General features: G+C 46.0%; 1 protein-coding gene across 1 annotated transcript in view; it reads right to left on the bottom strand.

Annotated features, from left to right (window-relative positions):
• Nucleotides 1-8159: 8159 nt before the first annotated feature.
• Nucleotides 8160-20877, bottom strand: part of LOC311225618 (26S proteasome regulatory subunit 10B) — a 28131-nt gene continuing 15413 nt past the window's right edge. Inside the window, exons 8-14 of the mRNA XM_084310999.1 lie at nucleotides 19243-19304; nucleotides 18972-19095; nucleotides 17066-17127; nucleotides 11486-11606; nucleotides 10215-10295; nucleotides 9995-10066; nucleotides 8160-9519 (exon numbers count right to left, since the gene is read on the bottom strand). Coding sequence (XP_084167125.1) covers nucleotides 9401-9519; nucleotides 9995-10066; nucleotides 10215-10295; nucleotides 11486-11606; nucleotides 17066-17127; nucleotides 18972-19095; nucleotides 19243-19304 — 641 coding nt within the window. The 3' untranslated portion in view covers nucleotides 8160-9400. The remainder of the gene's footprint in view (nucleotides 9520-9994; nucleotides 10067-10214; nucleotides 10296-11485; nucleotides 11607-17065; nucleotides 17128-18971; nucleotides 19096-19242; nucleotides 19305-20877) is intronic.

The raw sequence follows: 20877 nt of genomic DNA, 5'->3' as shown, positions 1-20877 counted from the left end.
GTTCAGTAGACTAGAAGGGATATTCAATGCATATTGTACAAGGAATATACAAGGGATATCAGGGGATATACAAATACAATTAAATATATATATATAAATAAATATATATATTCGGTTTAATCTGATCCTTCAGAACAGCCGCCCCCTAATTGGTCCCAACCCAATTAGTTAAGCAGAGACAGATTAACCGCACTGTCTACCACTCAAGGGTTCGCTGTAAGGGTCAGTCAACTCACAAAGTCATAGGGTCATGGTCATCATCGATTGTGTCTGGGAGTCGGGGCAGTTCTATGAGCCTCGCCACAGGACGGGTGTAAATGCGCCCCTGGACGAGTACTTCAGCTGCTCGGACCTTGCCATCGGCACCGGTGATCACTTTGCTTACGCGGCCAGCCGGCCACATAGCTCTGGGTAGTGACTGGTCAATAATCATGACGACTGTTCCTTCCGTCAAATTGTCTCTCTCTTTTACCCACTTCTGGCGGGTCTGTAGAGACGGTAGGTAGTGCAGTAGGAAACTGCTCCAAAACTTGTCGGCTAATACTTGGCTGTACCTCCACATTCGTCGGCCGTTCGCTTCTTCAGGCCGGTACATTGTCTGGGGTAACGCGGGATCTAGCCGCCCCATCAGGAGGGTGTTGGGGGTGACTGGGTCGACATCTGCTACATCACTGGAGACGTAACCGAGGGGCTTTGAGTTCAATACTCCCTCAATCTCCGTGAGGACTGTCATTAGGACTTCTTCCGCCACAGTCTGGGCCCCAAGTACTGCGTACAGGGCTGTCTTTATAGAACGTACTTCTCGTTCCCAAGTTCCACCGAAGTGGGGTGCGTTTGGGGGGTTGAATTGGAAGTAAATCTGGGCTGGAGCGAGGTGGGTCTTAAGTTCTGGGCCCATAGCTTGGAAGCTCTCCCTCAGCTCTCTTTCTCCGCCTTTGAAGTTTGTCCCGTGATCGGACAATAATGTAGACGGTTTTCCTTTCCGTGATGTGAATCTTCGGAAGGCCATAAGGAATGAGTCTGCGCTCATGGTCGGAAGGAGCTCGATATGTATCGCTCTGGTGGTCGTGCATTTGAATACAATACCCCACCGCTTCTCGGTGCCTCTTCCTTTCTTTATGTGCAGCGGGCCAAAACAGTCCATGCCTGTTGAGTGGAATGGCTTGTCGCCGAGTCGGAGGCGACATGGAGGTAGGTCAGCCATCCGTGGTATGCTGGGCTGCGCGCGCCACTTTCGGCAGTCTAGACAGGTTCGCTGGAAGCGTCGCACCGCCTCTCTTCCTTGAAGTATCCAGTAACGACGTCTGATTTCCGCGAAGACTCTCTCTGCTCCTGCGTGGTGTACATCCTCGTCGTATTTCTTTATAATCAGCTCTGTGACCTTGTGTCGGCTGTTCAATACGATCGGGTACTTAATGTCATCCGGTAAATTGGGGGCTCTCCGCAGGCGACCACCCACTCTGATGAGGGTATGTGTGTCACTCTCGGGGGCCAGATGAATCAATCTGCTGTCTGATGGGACAGGCTTTCCTCCCTGTAGACAGTCTAGTTCATCGGGGAACGAGTCTCTCTGGGCTCGTTGCAGTAGAAGCAGTTCTGCTTCCTCGTAGTCAGCTGCTGACATATCAGCGGGGGACTTAATCTCTGGGTGGTGCCGCAGGAATGTCCGTTGCTGCGCACTCTCTATGGTAATGCAATCGTCTATGTTGGGGTCTGCGGAGACAACAGTGCTCAATCCACAGAACATGGGTTTCTTATTCTCAGCCTCCTCGTCACTTGCTTCCCTCGGGGTGGGCGTGGGCCAATCTCCTTCCGGGAGCTTGAGGAATGCTGGTCCGTCACTGTAGATGTTATGACGGGTTAAGTCATCTAGGGACATTCCCCGGGTGATGACGTCAGCTGGGTTGTGTTTTGTATCAACATAGCGCCAGTTTGCTTCTCCGGTTAACTCTCCGGTTAACTCTTGAATCTCAGTGACTCTGACTCCCACGAAGACTTTGTATTTGCATGAATCCGATTTGATCCAGGCGAGTACTGTCGTGGAATCTGACCACAGGATTGTTCTATGCACCGGAATGGTGAGCTCACGTTGGATGAGCGTGGCTAGATGCGCTCCTGCGAGGGCTGCGCAGAGCTCTAGACGTGGGATAGACTGTTGCTTGCGTGGGGCTATTCTCGAGCGGGCGAGGATGAATGCTGTGTAGATCTCTCCCCCCTCTTCTTGGGCCCGCAAGTAGGCTACTGATCCGTAGGCGACCTCGGAGGCGTCACTGAAGACGTGTAGATCCATTTTACATGTCTCTGGCCTCACCGTGGGTGGGAAGTAGCTTCGGCGTATATTAACGCCTGGGAGTGAGTGGAGTTCCATCTCCCACTCTCTCCAGGTGGATGCAAGGTGTGCGGGAATGGGGTCGTCCCAGCCCTGGTCCTTGTCCCACAATGCTCGTACAATCATCTTTGCCCTGGTGGTGTACGGTAGTATACATCCTAACGGGTCATATTGTCGGGCGAGTGTTCTGTACACACTCCGTCTGGTGGTCGGTATTGCCGTCGACCTTCCCTGCTCCGTGGTCAGGGGTTTGTGTCTATAGTGGAGCGAATCTGTTTTGAAGCGCCACACTAGTCCTAGTGTCATCTCTTGGGCTTCTCCTGGGATTGTGGCCATCCAGGTCTCGCTGCTCGCTGCCTTGTCCTCGGAGGAGAGGCTGCGCAGTACGTGCGGGTCGCTGCTGGCCCACTGCCTGAGATCAAAGCCGCCTTTGATCAGAGAGGCGCGGAGTTTATGTAGGAGAGCCTCGGCTTCTTCCTGGGTCGAAACGCTTTGTAGACAGTTATCTACGTAGAAGCTGTTCTTGACACTGTGTCGGACCTCTTCGTCCGCTGCTGGGTCCTCTGCGACATGTCTCTGTAGTGCAAATGTAGCACAGCATGGGCTGCATGTAGTTCCGAAAGGGAGGACTTCCCATTGGTAGATGGCTGGGTGCTTATCTCCTGGCCTCTCTCTCCATAGGAACCGCAACAGGGGCTTGTCCTCCTCTACTAATCTCACCTGCAGGAACATCCCTTTGATATCCCCGCTGATAGCCACCTTGTCCTGGCGGAAGCGGAGTAGTACGCTTAGTAGGGAGGGGCCGAGTGTAGGACCGGGCAATAGCTCTTTATTCAGATTTTGGGATCCGATCTGGTAGCTGCAGTTAAACACAATGCGGTCTTTGCCGTTGTGATGAACCTTGTGGTGGGGCACGTACCACGATTCAGTCGTCTGGTCGGCCTCTTTAATGTCAATCTTTGTGACGTGTCCCGCTGTGATGAGCTTCTCAATCTCAGCGCGGTATACACTTTCTTGGGCGGGGTCCTTGGCTAAGCGCCGCTCTGTGTTTAGTAGGTACCGCTCTGTGGCGTCTTTCTTTGCGTGAAAGGTAGGCATCCCTTCCCGCCGCGGGAGTGGCGTGGCGTATCTCAACACGCCGCTGACTGGGACTCTCTTTGTTCCCGTCTCGAGGAGGTTAATGGCGTAGATGTCGTCTTTAGAGCGAATGTCTTTCTTTTCGTTCTTAAAGGGCATTTGTTCTAAGGTCCATAGCCTCTCTACATGCTGCAGGAGTGCGGTGTCTCCCTCTGTGACTCGGGAGTGGAGACAGCTAGTGGCTGTGGTTCGGTTGAGAGATTTGGCGAGTGGGCCTTGGAGAGTCCATCCTAGGCGGGTCTCGACTGCTGCAGAACAGCCTCTGGGTCCGGTATGAACCCGGTCTATCGGGACAATGAGGTCTGCATGGTCGGAGCCTATCAACAGTGTCGGGGTAGCACCGTCTATGAGTGGGATCGGTAGCTTGCGTAGATGTACATATTTCTCCATCAGCTTGGCTACGGGGTATGTGTACCGCGACAGTCCTATTTCTTGGCTGGTGAAAGCGTCTGTAATCCTGTACCGTCGCTCGGGCTGGCCGCTTGCTGCGATAGAGAATGAGACATTCTCGCCCTTTATCGTTTTCAAATCTCTTCTTATTGTCCGAATTGTCATTTGGTTTTCGCTCCCCCGCAGCCCTAGCTGGGCCGCAGCGGACGCGAGCAGAAGGGTCTTCTCTGACCCGTCATCAAGGACGGCGTAAGTGTCCATGACTTTATTCTGGTAGCTCAATGTCACACGGACTACCTTTAAGAGCACTCTGGCTCCGCTGCTGCTGGCGGGGTCGATGTACATGACGCTTGCTTTGCTGCTTGATGGTGCGGGTGGAGGCCGCCGTCTGTTACTGTCGTGGAGTATGTCCAGATGGGCTCCATCGCACCGACTGCACTTTTTCTTTAAGCGGCATTCGGCTGCCATGTGTGATCGCGCACAGCGAAAACAGCGTCTGTTGGACTTTATCCATTGACTCGCTTCCTCCGCATTCATCTTGGGGAATGAGTCACATTGTGACAGCCAGTGTTCTTTCTCACAGTAGGGGCACACTATCTTCCACTTCTCCTTTCTTGAGGGGGTACTGTGGCTCCTACTGCTTGGCACTGACTCCGATTGGTGCATGACAGTCACCGATCTTCTTCCATCATTTAGTCTCCTGGTTCCTTCTCTGGAGCCAGGGGTGCTCCGTCCGAATGTATCTAGCCGTAAGCTGCTGACTTCTCTCGCCAGGAAGTCGGCTAGATCGAGGAGGTTCGGTTCGGGGCCATTAGGGTCTCGGTGGTCTCTCTGCCGCCTAAAGCGCTCCTGTCGGGCGGGCGGTAGCTTCTCCAAGATCCTCTCTACATTTGAGTTGGCGTATAGTTCATGCCTACCCTTTTCCCTCTGCGCTCCCAGCATCCCTACTAGGGACTGCACTCTGATGGACAGGTCGTCCAGTGCTCGATTGTCTGTTGCTGGGGGTAGGCGGTCGATGTGCCTGATCTCCTGGATCACGTAATCCCATATACGTCCATATCTCTGGTCCAACGCTACCAGCGCTGCGGTGTATGGGGTCGTGGAAGTGGCGTAGGCGAGCGCTATGTTGTGCGCGCGGGGTACCTTTAAATGCTTCAGTAGTATCGCGTATTTATGGCGTTCATCAATGACATCCACCAACATTGTCTCCAGACACATGCGGAGCTCCGTATACTGGGCCCGGTTCTCCTGGGTGAAGTCTGGTACCATAGGTGTGCCAATGCATGACGCGGATTGTTGATACATCGGCGAGCGTTGGGGGAGAGGCCTCCTAGGCGAGTCTCCTCCTGCTCCTTGGCGTGGGCTGGTACCGGCTGTGTACCATGGCCCGCTGGTCCAGGTGCTGTTCCTCGGTGCGGGTCGTGCGTCGTGCTCACCCGTGAATAGCGTCGGGGGTCTGTAGCGCAGCTCCGCGGGGGTATAGCCTGGGCTGTACTGGACCTCCTGGTCCGGTAGAGTACTGTGCTGTCGTCGGGCGTGGTTCTCCTCCTCTTCCTCTTCGTCTTCCGTTAGGTCATCCAGGGCTTGTAGTCTCTGATTTAGCCTCTCCGCAGTGTATGCTGCTCCTTCCCGGTGGCTGGGTCTCGCTTGGACCGGTTGGGGAAGGGGGTCTGCGGGGGGTATAGACCTCGTCTGTTGGTCAAGTTCAGGGTCGCTTACTCGGCTAGGGGATGCCGCCCTGGAGTGATGTCTAGACGAGTTCCTGGAGCCTCTGGTGGAGGGAGGGGGTGTTGTCCTTCTGATCAGCTGTTCTATTAGTTGCGCTTGTGCTCTGTCGCGCTCGGCTTCGCGCTTGGTGAGATCCGATTCTCTCTGGGCACCGGTGGCGGCGCGCTGGGCGTCGGCCCGGTCTCTTGCCATATTCTCTTCCATCTGAATGCGTCTTATTTCCAGGCGTATGTGCTCTTCTTCGCTCCGTTGCTGTATCTGCAATCGATCGCGTTCACCCTGGAGTCTATCGCATTCAGTAGAGGCTTTCAGGCTGACGAGGAATGCCTGCTGTAGTGTCCTCTCTGCCTCGCTGGGAGAAGACGGTTGTATAGGGGAGCCGTCCCTTGGGGTACTCCGAGCGGAGTCTTGGAGCTCTATCTCCACGGTGCTCTCCTCATCTTCTTCCGTGCCGAGTTCTCTCTCGGTAGTGTTGTCTTCCTCCCGGGACTCGTCGGGGACTACTTCTTCGGTATTGGCGGGGTGTAAAGTCATGTCTGGTTCCCCCTGGTCCCCACCGTGAGCTTGGTCAGTTACATTAGAACCCATAGGGGCCTCTATGGTCGGGGTAGCCTGGTTGTTAGGGTTAGACATAATTTTACTTTCTAGTTTTACCGCGTTTACTGTTGGTAGAAGACTAGGTTGTTGACTGACAGCGTAAGCCTCTAGGTACTGAGGGAGCTGTCGTTTGCGCCGCGGGCGTTGTTGGTTAGGAGGATCGTTTCGTGGAGTGTTCATCATAGGCCATTTTAATATTAATAACACTATATTAATATTACACTGATTACCCTCCGGCTCGAAGGACCAATTGTAACTGAGGGGTACAATTCCCTGACTGTATTGTTAGATATGATACTTACTACCACTACCTCTTGTACTTTAGACTCTGGCCACCCAGTACTAGGTATAAATAATTATGATAAACACTCCCACCTGATGAAACGGATCCAACACAAATGTACCAAGTCGAAAGTCTGCGTTTATTAATAATACATAGCAAAAGGTATGTACAACGATCACTTAATTACATTTATGATTTGAAATAGTATGCACTTTTATGGCAAATGAGTATTCGTAGGTAGATCAATATCGAATGTCCAATCTCTGATTGCGCAGGAAGCAAATATACAACCTGGAATATTTAGGGAACAATAGCAATGATACTTGAATGATTATATAGCTGGATACACTAGGGGAAGGTTCCGACTGCTTGTAGGACAGCTGGAGGGGGGGGGTAGAGTCTGGCTGTATCCCGTCTGGCCGAGGGTATCCTGGGAGAGCCCACAGTCGTGCGACCCGGTGCCCAGCGATCCTCGATCCACAGATGAAAGCAGTTGGACTCTCTGTGGCCGGCGTCCTCCGGTCCACGATGGAGAGACGTGAGGCGACCTCGTCGTGTAGAGCGTCTTCTCACCTGTCGTCCTCTCCGGGGGGGGGGTATTTCCAACACACCGCAGTGTTGGCCTTTATCCATAGAATAATCAAAGTACTCAAAGCATAATCCAAGCCGGGGAAGGCTAGCCGTCGTCGGTAGAATAATCCAATATACAGGTCCACTCGCTCTTTGGCCTGGAGCTCCTCGGGTGCAGCTTCACGTGGGGTCAACCACCCTGGATAAGCGTCCAGCTGATGCCCGAAACGATGGGGGTGCTGATTACTATAGAACTCTTACCGCACGAGGCACTACATATGAATAGACTATTATTAGCTTAATAGAATACGTCCAACTCGACGATATAGTGCCAAATATGACTATTCAAATATTAATATACACGATGTCTCAATGCCGATACTGGGCCGAATTGGCCTTACTGCCCACACGTGGTTCGCGGGGAGGCTTTTGCGTCTGTCACTCTGTTGGAGGGTAAGGAACTGGACTAAAAGAAAGCTCTACTTTAATAGCGCAGTATATATACGCACTATGAACAAATAGTACCATTAGTGGTGCGGTAGACATATTCCTACGCGGAACTAGGACTTGTCCATACATGTTGAGCGGTACGATTGAACCTGGTCTGAGGGGTATGGCGACCTGGCACCAAGGCCTCGTCCAATGGTAGAATGGAGACTATTATGGGATGTTCAGTAGACTAGAAGGGATATTCAATGCATATTGTACAAGGAATATACAAGGGATATCAGGGGATATACAAATACAATTAAATATATATATATAAATAAATATATATATTCGGTTTAATCTGATCCTTCAGAACAACTTATATATTTCATATCATATATTTCATATCCAGTTTAACATTGTATATTGCACTTTACTGTTACATTTGGACTCTGGTTAGATGCCAAACTTGTCATGGTACTGTACTTGAAGTTGTAATAGATTAGATTCAATACATTTGAATCTAATCTAATATGGGGTCATCCTTGTATCAAATGCTCAGACATTTCAGAGCGAAAAATAAATAAATAAATAAATACTACATAGCCTAAACAAAGCCAGTAACTGTTCATACTAATATTTCAACAGGTGGCACCAGACTCTGTCCTTAACAAGAATTCAACTGACAACTTCCACTCGTTCCTCAAATGTTTTAATGACAGATTCAATATCATACAAAAGTCAAGCAGGTTCTGTGGCGCCTTAGATATCAGCAAACTTTTTTAGAAAGTGCATGTTGTTCATCTCAAAATATATATTGATGATAAATGGCAAATCTTAAAGAGGATTTTGACATTTCCTCCACCAAAAGCTTGACGGATCTGATTCATAAAGCGGAAATCTCAATAAACTTTGAGCCATTTGTGAAATTGTTACTGATTTGATAGGTCTATCATTTTAGGGTACAGTGTTTAAATTTTTATAATTTTCAGAACTTAAAAAAAGAAAATAAAGAAAAATTAACATTGTATGCCTTCACCACTGCAGCACGTAATTGACCTATCTCAAAACCCTCCAATCACAACCGTTGCTTCATTTTGTCAGAGGGAAGCAACAGTTGTGATTGGAGGATCGAGAAAAGAGGGCAGGGTTTGAAATGGGGTCAACAGTGAAGTCTACAAATCGCAGAAATGCCGTCTTTATAGAAAGATGCATATTGTACGGTACATACAAGAAACAAGACAGTTGTTAACCTGCCACCCAACTCTCTAAAACTCAAAGATAGAATATACAATACTGAAATTTTCCCAAATGGTTCCTCTGGTGGTATGTTCCCAGATGGTTCCTCTGGGGGTACATGTTCCCAGATGGTTCCTTTGGCGGTAGATGTTCCCAGGTGGTTCCTCTGGGGGTAGATGTTCCCAGGTGGTTCCTCTGGGGGTACATGTTCCCAGGTGGTTCCTCTGGGGGTACATGTTCCCAGGTGGTTCCTCTGGGGGTACATGTTCCCAGGTGGTTCCTCTGGGGGTACATGTTCCCAGGTGGTTCCTCTGGGGGTATATGTTCCCAGGTGGTTCCTCTGGGGGTACATGTTCCCAGGTGGTTCCTCTGGGGGTATATGTTCCCAGGTGGTTCCTCTGGGGGTACATGTTCCCAGGTGGTTCCTCTGGGGGTACATGTTCCCAGGTGGTTCCTCTGGGGGTATATGTTCCCAGATGGTTCCTTTGGCGGTAGATGTTCCCAGATGGTTCCTCTGGGGGTATGTTCCCAGATGGTTCCTCTGGTGGTAGATGTTCCCAGATGGTTCCTCTGGGGGTATGTTCCCAGATGGTTCCTCTGGTGGTAGATGTTCCCAGATGGTTCCTCTGGGGGTAGATGTTCCCAGGTGGTTCCTCTGGTGGTAATGTTCCCAGGTGGTTCCTCTGGTGGTAGGGACATTAGAGTGGTTTGTAATCAAGCTTGGACTCCAGCTTCTTCGAGTCCGCCACCTTGCGGACAGCCTTCATGAAATCTTCCTGGGTGACGTACTCGTGGTCCGCACGGATGGCAAACATGCCTGGTAAAACAAGCAGATTGGCAGACGGTGAGAAAATGTACTTAAAGGAACACGCCAACATTTGGGGAAATTAGCTTACAGTCTTCTCCAGAGAGAGACAAGAAGATAAATACCAGTTTCCTCTCTGTGCGTTCAGTAAAAGCTATCTGACTGCAGGTTAGCCTAGCTTAGTACAATGAATGGAAGAGGACTGTGACGGGTAGCCTTCGGGAGAGGTGTTAGTTGGACAATGCCTAGGCTACCCGTCACTGTCCGCTTCCATTCATTGTGCTAAGCTAGGCTAACCTGCAGCCAGATAGCTTTCTACTGAACGCACAGAGAGGAAACTGGTATTTATCTTCTGGTCTCTCTCTGGAGAAGACGGTAAGCTAATTTCCCCAAATGTTGGCGTGTTCTTTTAACTGTTACATAATTATTTTGGGAATACCATTGGGTCGAAATCAAATACAATAATTCAAATGCTGTTGGTACAAACCTGCCTCCGTGCACACGTTCCTAAGGTCAGCCCCGTTGAATCCATCCGACAGCTTCACAATTGCCTCGTAATCTAAATGGAGGAAGTCAATGACGTTCATACTACAGTATATAGAAATAAAGGAGAACTGTGACCCGATGGTCACAGAGATAACTAAATGTGAGCATGTGCAAATTCATCCATGCTGAAACCACCATATGATCGCCACACTCAGACTGACCCATTTCTCCATGCTTGGTGATTGGTCCAGCGTGAATCTTCAGAATGTCGAGGCGAGCCTGCTCATTGGGTAGCTCGATATCTGCAGACATATGGACAGGAATATGGACTCAAACTTTAACTTGCTGAAGAACAAGGATATGAAACGGCCCAATATAGTTGATTGATATATTGATCAATACGCTGCTTGTATTTTACCCCTTAAGCCTGATCCCGGGCCGAGATTTATCTCACGTCATAAATAGAACAATACAGTCCGTATTAATTAATGTTGCGTTTCTTTTTCAAATGTAGCCAAGAGTAAAGACCCTAACCCTATAAAAACAGCAGTGAAAGTGTATATTTTCAGCACTACGTTTGTTTACCAATGATTTTAAGTGTTATTAGCGAAATACCAGTTTATAGAAATCTCAGCGCATTGCATCGGAAACTGGATGGTTTAGACGTGAGGAAAGGACGCCATCATGAAATCGTTGTAGTCCTAAGAAAGAGGAGACCCAGGGCTTTCGATGGACTACTACACTGCCCAGCTCACACCAGCCACTGTCTAAGCTGGAGTGTCTAAACTAGATTTCATTCACGGTCTTTGCTGCCCTGTAACGGGCGCCTGGTGGTACTAAATCCAGATTTAACTCTGCATTGGAAAGAGGAGATTTGGCCCAAAACAAAGATGTATGAATTGGCCATAATAAGGTCATTTATAGGCCTGATATTCTATATTCATATTTCAAATAGCATATGTCCGGATGGCAAGATTCTGTACTGTATCACTATCTATAAAAGAAATCTGTAAATTATCTGCCCTTTATTCATTTGCTTAGATTTTTTGTACACTTGATCTCAAGAAGGTGCTAAATGAGCTCATTTCCACATCTGGTCAATGTTAGCATGGTGTTATTCACCGTCAAAGATAAAAATAAAATAAAATAAATTTAATAATAATTTATATTCTCCTTTGGTTCATTACAATTTACTCAAGCATAGTAACAGACACAATATTTCTGACACTAGGAATACATTCCCTGAGGTCCATAGATGTCCCTAGATAGAACATGCAAATGGACCTTGTAGAAGTGGAGCAATCTTCCATTTACTTGGGTATGTAATTTTAGGGCGAATTTTCTGAAAATATGGCTAGGGCTTAAGAGGTTAAGGTTTAATTTGCACTAAAAAAGAAGACAATTCTGCAACAACAGAGCTATGGCTAGAAGATTTAGCAGAGTGGCTTATTTTAAAATAAAACGTCTGGGAGGTGCGTAGGAGGGAACGTACGGATCTTGCGATCCAGTCTCCCCGGTCGCAGCAAGGCAGGGTCCAGGGTGTCTGGTCGGTTGGTGGCCATGATCATCTTGACTCTGTGCAGGGTGTCGAAGCCATCCATCTGGTTGAGCAGCTGCAGAAGACACAGCACATACAGAGATTTACCATCGACACGTGAGCACATGTATTATAAAGACTTTAACTGGAGTAATAACTGTTTGGGAGAAAATTTGTTGATGTGGAAATAATTTTCAATGGCGTTTATAATTATCCTAATCTTCAGATGTGGGTGATGACAAGTCTGTGTGGACAGTGGTCTGGTTCTTTACAAACAGTATTTATATGTATAAACAGTATTTATATGTAGCCTATAAACATTATTTATATGCTGCGTTTGCTGCGATTTCACAATTTATTTATTTATTATCACTTTTCAAAAACAGACAATTACAGGGCGGCTAAGTGGCGCAGTGGGCAAGGCTCTCGCCACTAACGCAGGAGATGCTGGGTTCGAGCCCAGCTCTCGGCGTTGCTACCAGCTTGGCTGGTCGTTCATACTAACACAATTGGCAGTGTTAGGGGTGGGAAAGCTGGTGGGTGGGGATTGGACGTTGTGGACAGCGACTCCTACAGGTCGGTTGGTGCGCCTGTACAGCAGAATCAGGAAGTAACGGGGGCAGCGTGAGCCTCCCACGCGTTACTCCTCGCCACTGAGAGATCGCGCTGTTCAGGTGAAAAGATGACAGCTGCCTCCTTGTGTACCGGAGGGGACACGTGATGCAAGGCTTGGTCCTCACTGCAGCCGACCAGTGGGAGGCATAGTCTAGCAACGTTCGAGACAGGGGAGTAGGCGAGTCAATCTATGAAAAAAAAGCACTTAACCCAAAAAAAATGTATACAAAAGGTTTTTCGATGGATTTCGATAGTATTGGGCGTGCTAAATAACATACTAAAAGTCGACCAAAAGCAACCCCCCCGAAAGCCGCCATTTCCAAGATGGCGTCCCAGATGGCGGTGGAGATATTAAAATGGCTATATCTCAAATTGAGAATATGGTGCAAAGGATTTCTCAACTGATTCTGGTACATCTGGGCATGTTCACTAACATACTAAAAATCTAGGAAAATACACCTTCCAGAAAGGCTTAATTTTCAAGATGGCGTCCAAAATGGCGGCAGACCAAGCTTAAAATGGCTATATATCTCAATAGAAAAAAATATATTGTCGGTAAAGAGACAGAGCAGAAAATTGCTAGTATTGGCCACGCAATCATACAGGCAGTCCGACCACGAGCTGTCCTTGCCCCTTTGCAAATTGGCCTAGCAGTGCAAATGCACCACTTAAACCGGTCTCGGTTCATTGTAGATATGCTGAATAAGATGGGATTCTGCTCTTCCTATTCTGAACTGCAGAGGTTTGAAATGAATGCTGCAAATTGTACTGCACCAAACATGCTTGGTAAGGATATTGATGTGTTGAACACGACCGTCTTATTTGCTGCAGACAATGTAGATCATAATATTCTAACAATTGATGGGAAAGGGACATTTCATGGGATGGGCATGATAGCTGCCTTGACACCAGGACAGAAGACAGACCAAAGGATTCCGAGGTTCAGAATTAATGAACTGAATCTTGTGCAGAGGTCAAAAGTTGTGATAATAGATTATCACTTTGCCAAACACTTTTGCAGAGACACCACATTTAATGAACTTCCAAGACTCGCAGAATGTAACAAGATGGTTGATCTGCTTTGGGAGTTATCGTTCAATTTCAAACAGCCTGCACCTGGTTGGCAGGGGATGATGCACATTATTCATAAGGGAGATGAACATCCAGGGCAGTCTTCAGTGAGATACTTACCAATGATAGACATGTACTCCGGAGACAAAACATGCATTCTGTCAACACTGGAGTTCATTTGTGGTCTGGCATCCAAACAACACCTTGCCCCAGTAGTTACATTTGACCAACCCCTATATTGGAAAGCAGCAGAGATAATCCTAGATTCACCACAGTGCAGTCACCTCAAGTCCTTTGTCCTGCTCCTAGGAGGATTTCACACATTTATGAATTTGCTAGGAGCAATTGGTACACTGATGGACGGTACAGGACTTAAGGACATTCTAGGGGTAGTCTATGGGGAGAACTCAGTAGCCCATATGATGACAGGCAAATCAGTTCAGAGAGCATTCCGTGGCCATCTTCTGGTTGACAAATGTCTTAACCGCATGATAATATCAGAAATGGTAGATGATAGTCATGAATTTGCAGCAATGGTTGAACAGTCTGAAGCAATGTATACCTCAATAGTTAAGGGTGAAATGCCATTGGAAACAGTGTTCACATCAGAGACCCTCATTACAATAAATGAAGAGCTGGGAAAAAGGAAGATGGAACTGTGTGCTAGATCCAAAACTAGTCAGTTGTGGCTAAATTACCAACACATGTTAGAAGTTGCTAGGTCACTGATAACAGCAGATCGCACAGGTTCCTGGCTTTTGCACCTACGCGCTGTTTCTGAATGCATGCCGATATTCGCTGCGGCTGGGCATTACAATTACTTGAAATCGGCACACTTTTATGTCCAAGAGATGAGTCAGCTTCACATCAACCACCCAGATGTCTTCAGACAATTTGAAAAGGGTTTTCATGTTATCCGTCGCAGCAGCCAATCATGGGCAGGCCTCAGCTCAGATCTTGTAATCGAAACAACATTGATGAGGTCATTGAAGACTACAGGAGGGATGACACATGGAAGTGGAATGACCGACAATCAGAGATCCCTTTGGACAATGTCAAAGGGCATAACATCAGAGTATAACACCGCAATGCAGGAGTTCTCAAACCAGACATACACAACATCAGAACAGCACAAGGATTCAACAGAGGCAAGGATGAAAAGGGATGCTGCTGACCTGGAGAAGATCACTTCAAAACTTGCTATATGTTCACCTTTCTCTCCAGACTCTTCTTTAAGGAATGTTGTTACAGGTGTTGTCGCTGAGGATGGAGTGAACGTGCATGATTATGACTCTGTTGGACGCAACATCATGCACAAAATGATCGGACAGCCGGCATTCACATTTTCATTTAGTAAAAAGGATAAAGCCATAACCCTTGGACAAAAATCGTCTATCAAGGTTGCTCCTGATCGAATCATTGATTCTGCACTTCTTTTTCAACGTTTCCTTATTGTCTCCCAAACAGGAGAGCTGTCATTGGAGGAGGTTATGCGTTACGAACTCAGTCCTTTCCCTCCTGCCCTCTTTGAAGCCGGAAACGTCTTCCGCAAAGCTGATAAACCACACCTAGCGCACGCGATCTGTGATCATGCAAGTGATGCAATCCTAGATTCTGTACCAGAAACGGAGCATTATGTTCTTGATGGTGGTTCACTCCTTCACCGAATACAATGGAAGCACGGACAAAGCTATGGTAAAATTGCACAGTCATATGCAGACTTCACCATCCAACATTATGGCTCAGCTACAACCATTGTGTTTGATGGCTATGAGGATGGGCCATCCATTAAAGACAACACACATCAAAGAAGAGGAAACAATATTCATCCCATTGTCAACTTCACTGCTGAGACAGAGTTCTCAGGTAAGAAGGAGGAGTTCCTGTCAAGAGATCTGAATAAACAGAAACTGATCCACATGATAAGTGATGAACTGAAAGAACGGGATTGCACTGTGGTCAATTCACTTGGAGATGCTGATGTAGACATAGTAAGGGCCGCAGTGGGATCATCTCTTCTTCACACCACGACGCTGATTGGAGAAGATACTGATCTCCTCGTCTTACTTCTTTACTATGCACAGAGAGATAGCAAGGGCCTTTATTTCAGATCAGACAAGTCGAAAGCTGATGGCAGTTTTAAAGTGTACGCCATAAACCATTTGAAAGAAGTACTCGGACAGGATGTGTGTTCTCAGTTGCTGTTCATCCATGCTGTGACTGGCTGTGACACAACTTCCCGGATCTTCGGAGTTGGCAAAAAGACAGCATTCCAAAAACTTGTAAAAGGGGATCCTGTCCTTCAGGCTTGTGCCAATGCATTCACTGTACCAAACCAGACAACAGATGTGATCGATGACCTTGGGTGCCAAGCAATGGCTGTCTTTTTTGGTGGAAAGTGCACAGATTCGCTTGCAAAAATGAGATATAACATTTTCAGCAAGAAGGTTGTCTCAGCTTCATCAACGGTAACGCCTGAACGTCTACCACCAATTGAATCTGCTACCAAATTCCACTGTCGTAGAGCATACTACCAGGTCATGTCTGGATGGGAACAGATGATGGTATAGATGCTCTAGACTGGGGCTGGAACCTGCAGGACAATAGATTTGTCCCACTCATGTCAACAATGAATGCTGCTCCAGACAGTCTCTTGAAGGTCATTCATTGTAACTGTACCACTGCCTGCAAGACACTTCGCTGCTCATGCAGAAAATATGGACTACCTTGTACTACTGTCTGTGGACCATGTCAACTTCATGAATGTGACAATCCACATAACAAGTTTCTCCCAGAGGATCCTGAAGATGATGATGAGTAGGCCTAAAGACCACAATAAGTGGGTCATTTATTTTGTGTTCAACACCAAAGCCAGCTTTCTAGGTTGAATATAATAACCAATTTTAATTTGAGCCAAAATAAGCTACAGGCAGCCATTTTGATGATGCAAATGATGCATTCCTAGCAGATATATTTAGCTAGATATTTTGCTCGTTATTAATGTATAGAGGTGCCAGAATCAGTTTATAAATCCTTTATAAATGTTTTCCCATTTGAGATACAGGCATTCTAAGCTCCCAGTCGTCATTTTGGACACCATTTTGAAAATTAAGCCTCTTCGGAAGGTGTATTTCCCTAAAACTTTAGTATGTTCCTAAGTATGTCTAGGGGTACTTGGGGTACCAGAATCAAATGACAAAATCATTTATATAATTTTTATATTGACATATATATAGCCATTTTAAGCTTGGCCAGCCGCAATTTTGGACGCCAGCTTGAAAATGAAGCCTTTCTGGAAGGTGTATTTTCCTAGATTTTTAGTATGTTAGTGAGCATGCCCAGAGGTACCAGAATCAGTTGAGAAATCCTTTGCACCATTTTCTTAATTTGAGATATAGCCATTTTAATCGCCCCGGCGCCATCTGGGACGCCATCTTGGAAATGACGGCTTTCGGAGGGGTCGATTTTGGTCGACTTTTAGTATGTTATTTAGCACGCCCAATACTACCAGAATCCATTGAAAAACCTTTTGTATCAATTTTTTTGGGGTTAAACCATATATTGACTCGCCTGGAGGGGAGAATTGAAGGGAGAATTGGCGAGGCGAAATTGGGATGGGAGAAAAAAATAGAAAAACAAGGCGAAAAAAGTGGATACAAAAAATAAAGAAAAACAGACAATTACAAGATGATTGCATGTGGGAAATAGTGTTACAGATGTTTGATTAAATCAACTCATCAATTAGCTGTGACTCTTTGTTGACATAAGAATTTACCCATCTCAAACCCTACCCTCTTTTCTTGATCCTCCAATCGCAGCTGTTACTTTGAAGGGCGGGGTTTGACTCACCTCCATCAGGGTCCTCTGGATCTCTCTGTCTGCCGATGTTCCCTCTGAGAAACGACGGCCACCTGCATATAGAGAGCTTGTTAGAGAGGCGACAACACAACGCCAGCAATGGCATTCGTTTTGAATACTACATACATTGATCGGCTGGATCGATATGAAATCATTGTAGGATCAAGGTGGAATTGACGTCAGATAGTCCTTACCTTTGATCGGGGTTATTCCAAAAAGAATATTCCAATTGTCTGATCACGATTTCCAGTATTGATGTCGATCGGGTCCCTGACATGAAGTGGCACAAGATATGCCTCAAGTGTGCTGAACGTGTTTCGAAGTGCTCGGATGAAGCGATTTAATTGGCTTTAGGGCTGGGCAATATGGCCTAAATATGATATCACGATATTTTCTGACCTTTCGGCGATACACATCACAATGTTTTTCTTTTTTTCCCCAAACAATTCATTATGAGGCTTACCAAGACAGTATTTGAGTTTGCAAGCTAACATTAAAGACAAAATAAAATACCCATGCATTTAGCATTTTTATATTATATATTAGATTTAGATTATTGGATTATTAGATTATATATTGCATATATTTAGCAATGAGATATTATATGATTTAGATATGAAATATGATGAATTGAAAATAGGGGACCCTGATGTAAACAAGACGAAAGTCTTTCTCTGGTCTGCATCCCCTTAACAATTGTATGTATTGAGCTGTACTGTACCCATTCTGCAATATGTTAATACAGTTTTAATAGCATTTTTATGAAACTACTGTATATTTGTATGTCTCTAAATGTTTTGATGAATTGAAAATAGAGGACCCTTATGTAAAAAAAAGCCGAAAGTCTTTTTCTGGTCTTCATCCTCCATCCAGTCCACTGTTGTTGTATTCAGCTGTACTGTATTGGACCCATTCTGCAATCTGTTAATAAAGTTTTTCATTCTGACGGCAAACAGAATAATTTTGATTGACAGTCGAGTCTGCCAATTACGTCACACCGCTTGCACCCGCCCTGCTGTTCTTAGCACCAATCGGCAAGCGCTTATTCGTTTTTAACTTCCGGTAAATCCGCCATTGATCTACACAGACAGAAAACCACAACAAACCTACCGTGGCTAATAACGTTAGCTCCCCGTGGCCCAGGGAGTAGGCTACCAGCGCTCCGCAGGAGTACTAAACGAGGCATAATGATTTTACTGCAATGAATGTTATAATAAAAGCCTTTCCATACATCTGTCTGATTGAAAACTTTATTAACAGACCGCAGAATGGGCACAACTCGGCACGGGCTGAGATATGAACGAGTAATGCTTGCCATCTATCTATGTCGTCCTCGGACATTGCTATGTTCAGGTAAATACGCTGATGTTATTGAACGTGTAACTATATAACGTTAATGCCACAAAACGAATGCCTTTTGTTAATCATAAGTAGTAATTCAAACGTTTGAAGAACGTGTGGACCAGATTGACACAATCCTCTTGGGCAAAACATCACGATATCCACGATACGTTTAAAAAGTGTATCGGTAATGAACTGTACCCGATATTTATATAATATCGTCATATCGCCCAGCCCTACTTGGCTTAGTCTAAATTCTCCACCCGGACGAAATTAGATGTGACACACAGTGTGAAATAAGGTTTCAAAGGGTGGGCGATACTGCCACCTAGCAGGATGCAGCCGGTATTGTACTTTCGGGATCTCAGAATGATTTCCTATGGTAACACAGAGGTCCGTGAGCCTGTAATGAATAAAAAAATTGAATAAAAGACTATCTAAAAACGTAATATTACGTGTTTGGCGCTCAACGGTTGGAGAGCACACACGTAATATTACGTGGTTGGCGCAGAATGAGTTAATGATGGGACCAAAACAGATATCTGGGTAATTTTACCTATGGCATCAATCTCATCCATGAAGATGATACAAGGCTGGTGGTCCCTGGCGTAGTTAAACATCTCCCTGATCAACCTAGCGCTCTCTCCAATGTACTTGTCGACGATGGAACTGGACACCACCTGAGGGAAGGATGGAGAGAGACAGAGAGAGAATGGACAGAGTGTTGAGAAGAATTTGACACGGGTTAAAAAAAAGAGAGGGGGGGAAACAGGCCATGTTATGATGTCCGAGTGCAGACTGGAGAATTCTTACAACTTCAAGCTCACCTTTAGGAAGTTACAGTCAAGTTGACTGGCTACTGCTCTGGCCAAGAGGGTTTTACCAGTTCCTTAACACAGCGAAACACAAATAATTTAGGTTAGGTTTCATATTCTGAAATCAAAACTGTAATGAAAAGTATGGGGTGTATTTTCCCTTTAACTCTTTCCGTGCCACTCACGAGATATCGTGTTTTTTTTATAGGTGGTTGAAAGCCACTCACGAGATTTCTCGGATTTTCTTTTTTTTTTAGCGATCTGAAATCATATTGCATCACCCGAGCCTACCCGAGTATAGCCGAGCGGCGCCGGCGATCATTGTGGAAAAAAGCGCCCCCTGTCGTCTCCCAGATGACATAAGTGATTTTGGAATGGACTCAATGAAAATGAAAGGGGAAAAAAATCCGGTACTCCACATTTTCCAGTCCACTGATCCAGCCGGGGTTACCACAGTTAATTCTGGAACCTCAGATCCCCGCTGATCATGGAGTTCTACTGTATCGCGTTGGATCCATACACGTATCGATTTTTTCGAATGGTGATCAGGAATTGGAATATACCAGTTGGATACCATCTGATGTCAGGTAAGGACTCTATGTTATCAGTGTTAGGATAATCAGAGTAAGTTTGATGAAGTTATAAGCTGTTTTGTGAAATGTCTTCTTTCGGTTTCACTGTAAAAGTCCATGAGGAAATCAACGGGGCGATTATCCGTGCGCGGCTCGAATGTGCTTGCGTGCACGTATAATATTGATCATCTAGCGTTTATTTGAAAACGATTCATAAAAAGGCAGACGAATATCAACGTTGTGGAATATTCCAGTAAAAGGCGATTTTCATAGAATGCTCCAGAATGGGCTGTTTTTTTATCTGAAAACGGGTGCTTTTCTAAATGCTCTGAAACGGAAATGCCGCGATAAAAAAAACAATCTGCCTTGACAGCACTGACTGGAAAATAGTCTTTGATAATGCGATGGGCAGATTAGACACATAGCCATAATTTAAAACATAGATTAGGCGATATTAACGTTAACATTGGCGCCGATGGTGGCATTCAGCCGGTAAAAAGGAAAACCCGGCGTGGCGCTCAAAGTGTTAACACATTGACCGCCACAGCAGGGGGCGCTAATACCCCATTCATTGCCAGGTCTTTATTCAATGGATATCGTTTTAGACTGTGGCATTTGCGAGTGCTTAAAATATATCTTATATTATATCTATGGGTCTAATAATAATGCCGTCAGGTCTCAGTGAGCTGCTTCTAGTCAACATTGCCGAGACCGATTGTTTTTTCATTCGTACATTTCCGTTTTATACCGTTTTGAATAGAGTATGGTTTGGGTGTTTTTCAGTCATTCCAGGAAAAGGCGAGAAAAATGCATTTGACTGTAATCCAGTCATCACGTTGTAATCTTTCGGCTGATTATCTAATCATCCTGAAATCAACGCTAGATTATCACTATTATGTCTCCTCGTGCATACATGAAATGACCGTCGTAGCCCCCCCCCCCCCCCCCCCCCCCCTGCAGCCAACGGTAATAAGCACATACACCTACACACAGATCGCTTTGATCGCGGTAGAAATAAATGTCAGATCAACGATCAAATTCATATATGATGTTCTTACCTTGTATCTGATGTAAT

The sequence above is a fragment of the Notolepis coatsorum genome, assembly GCF_963971535.1.
Source record: "Notolepis coatsorum genome assembly, chromosome: 3".
In the NCBI taxonomy this organism is placed as follows: Eukaryota; Metazoa; Chordata; class Actinopteri; order Aulopiformes; family Paralepididae; genus Notolepis; species Notolepis coatsorum.
The sequence above is the reverse complement of the archived record's forward strand: the minus strand, read 5'-3'. Positions and strand labels throughout refer to the sequence as shown.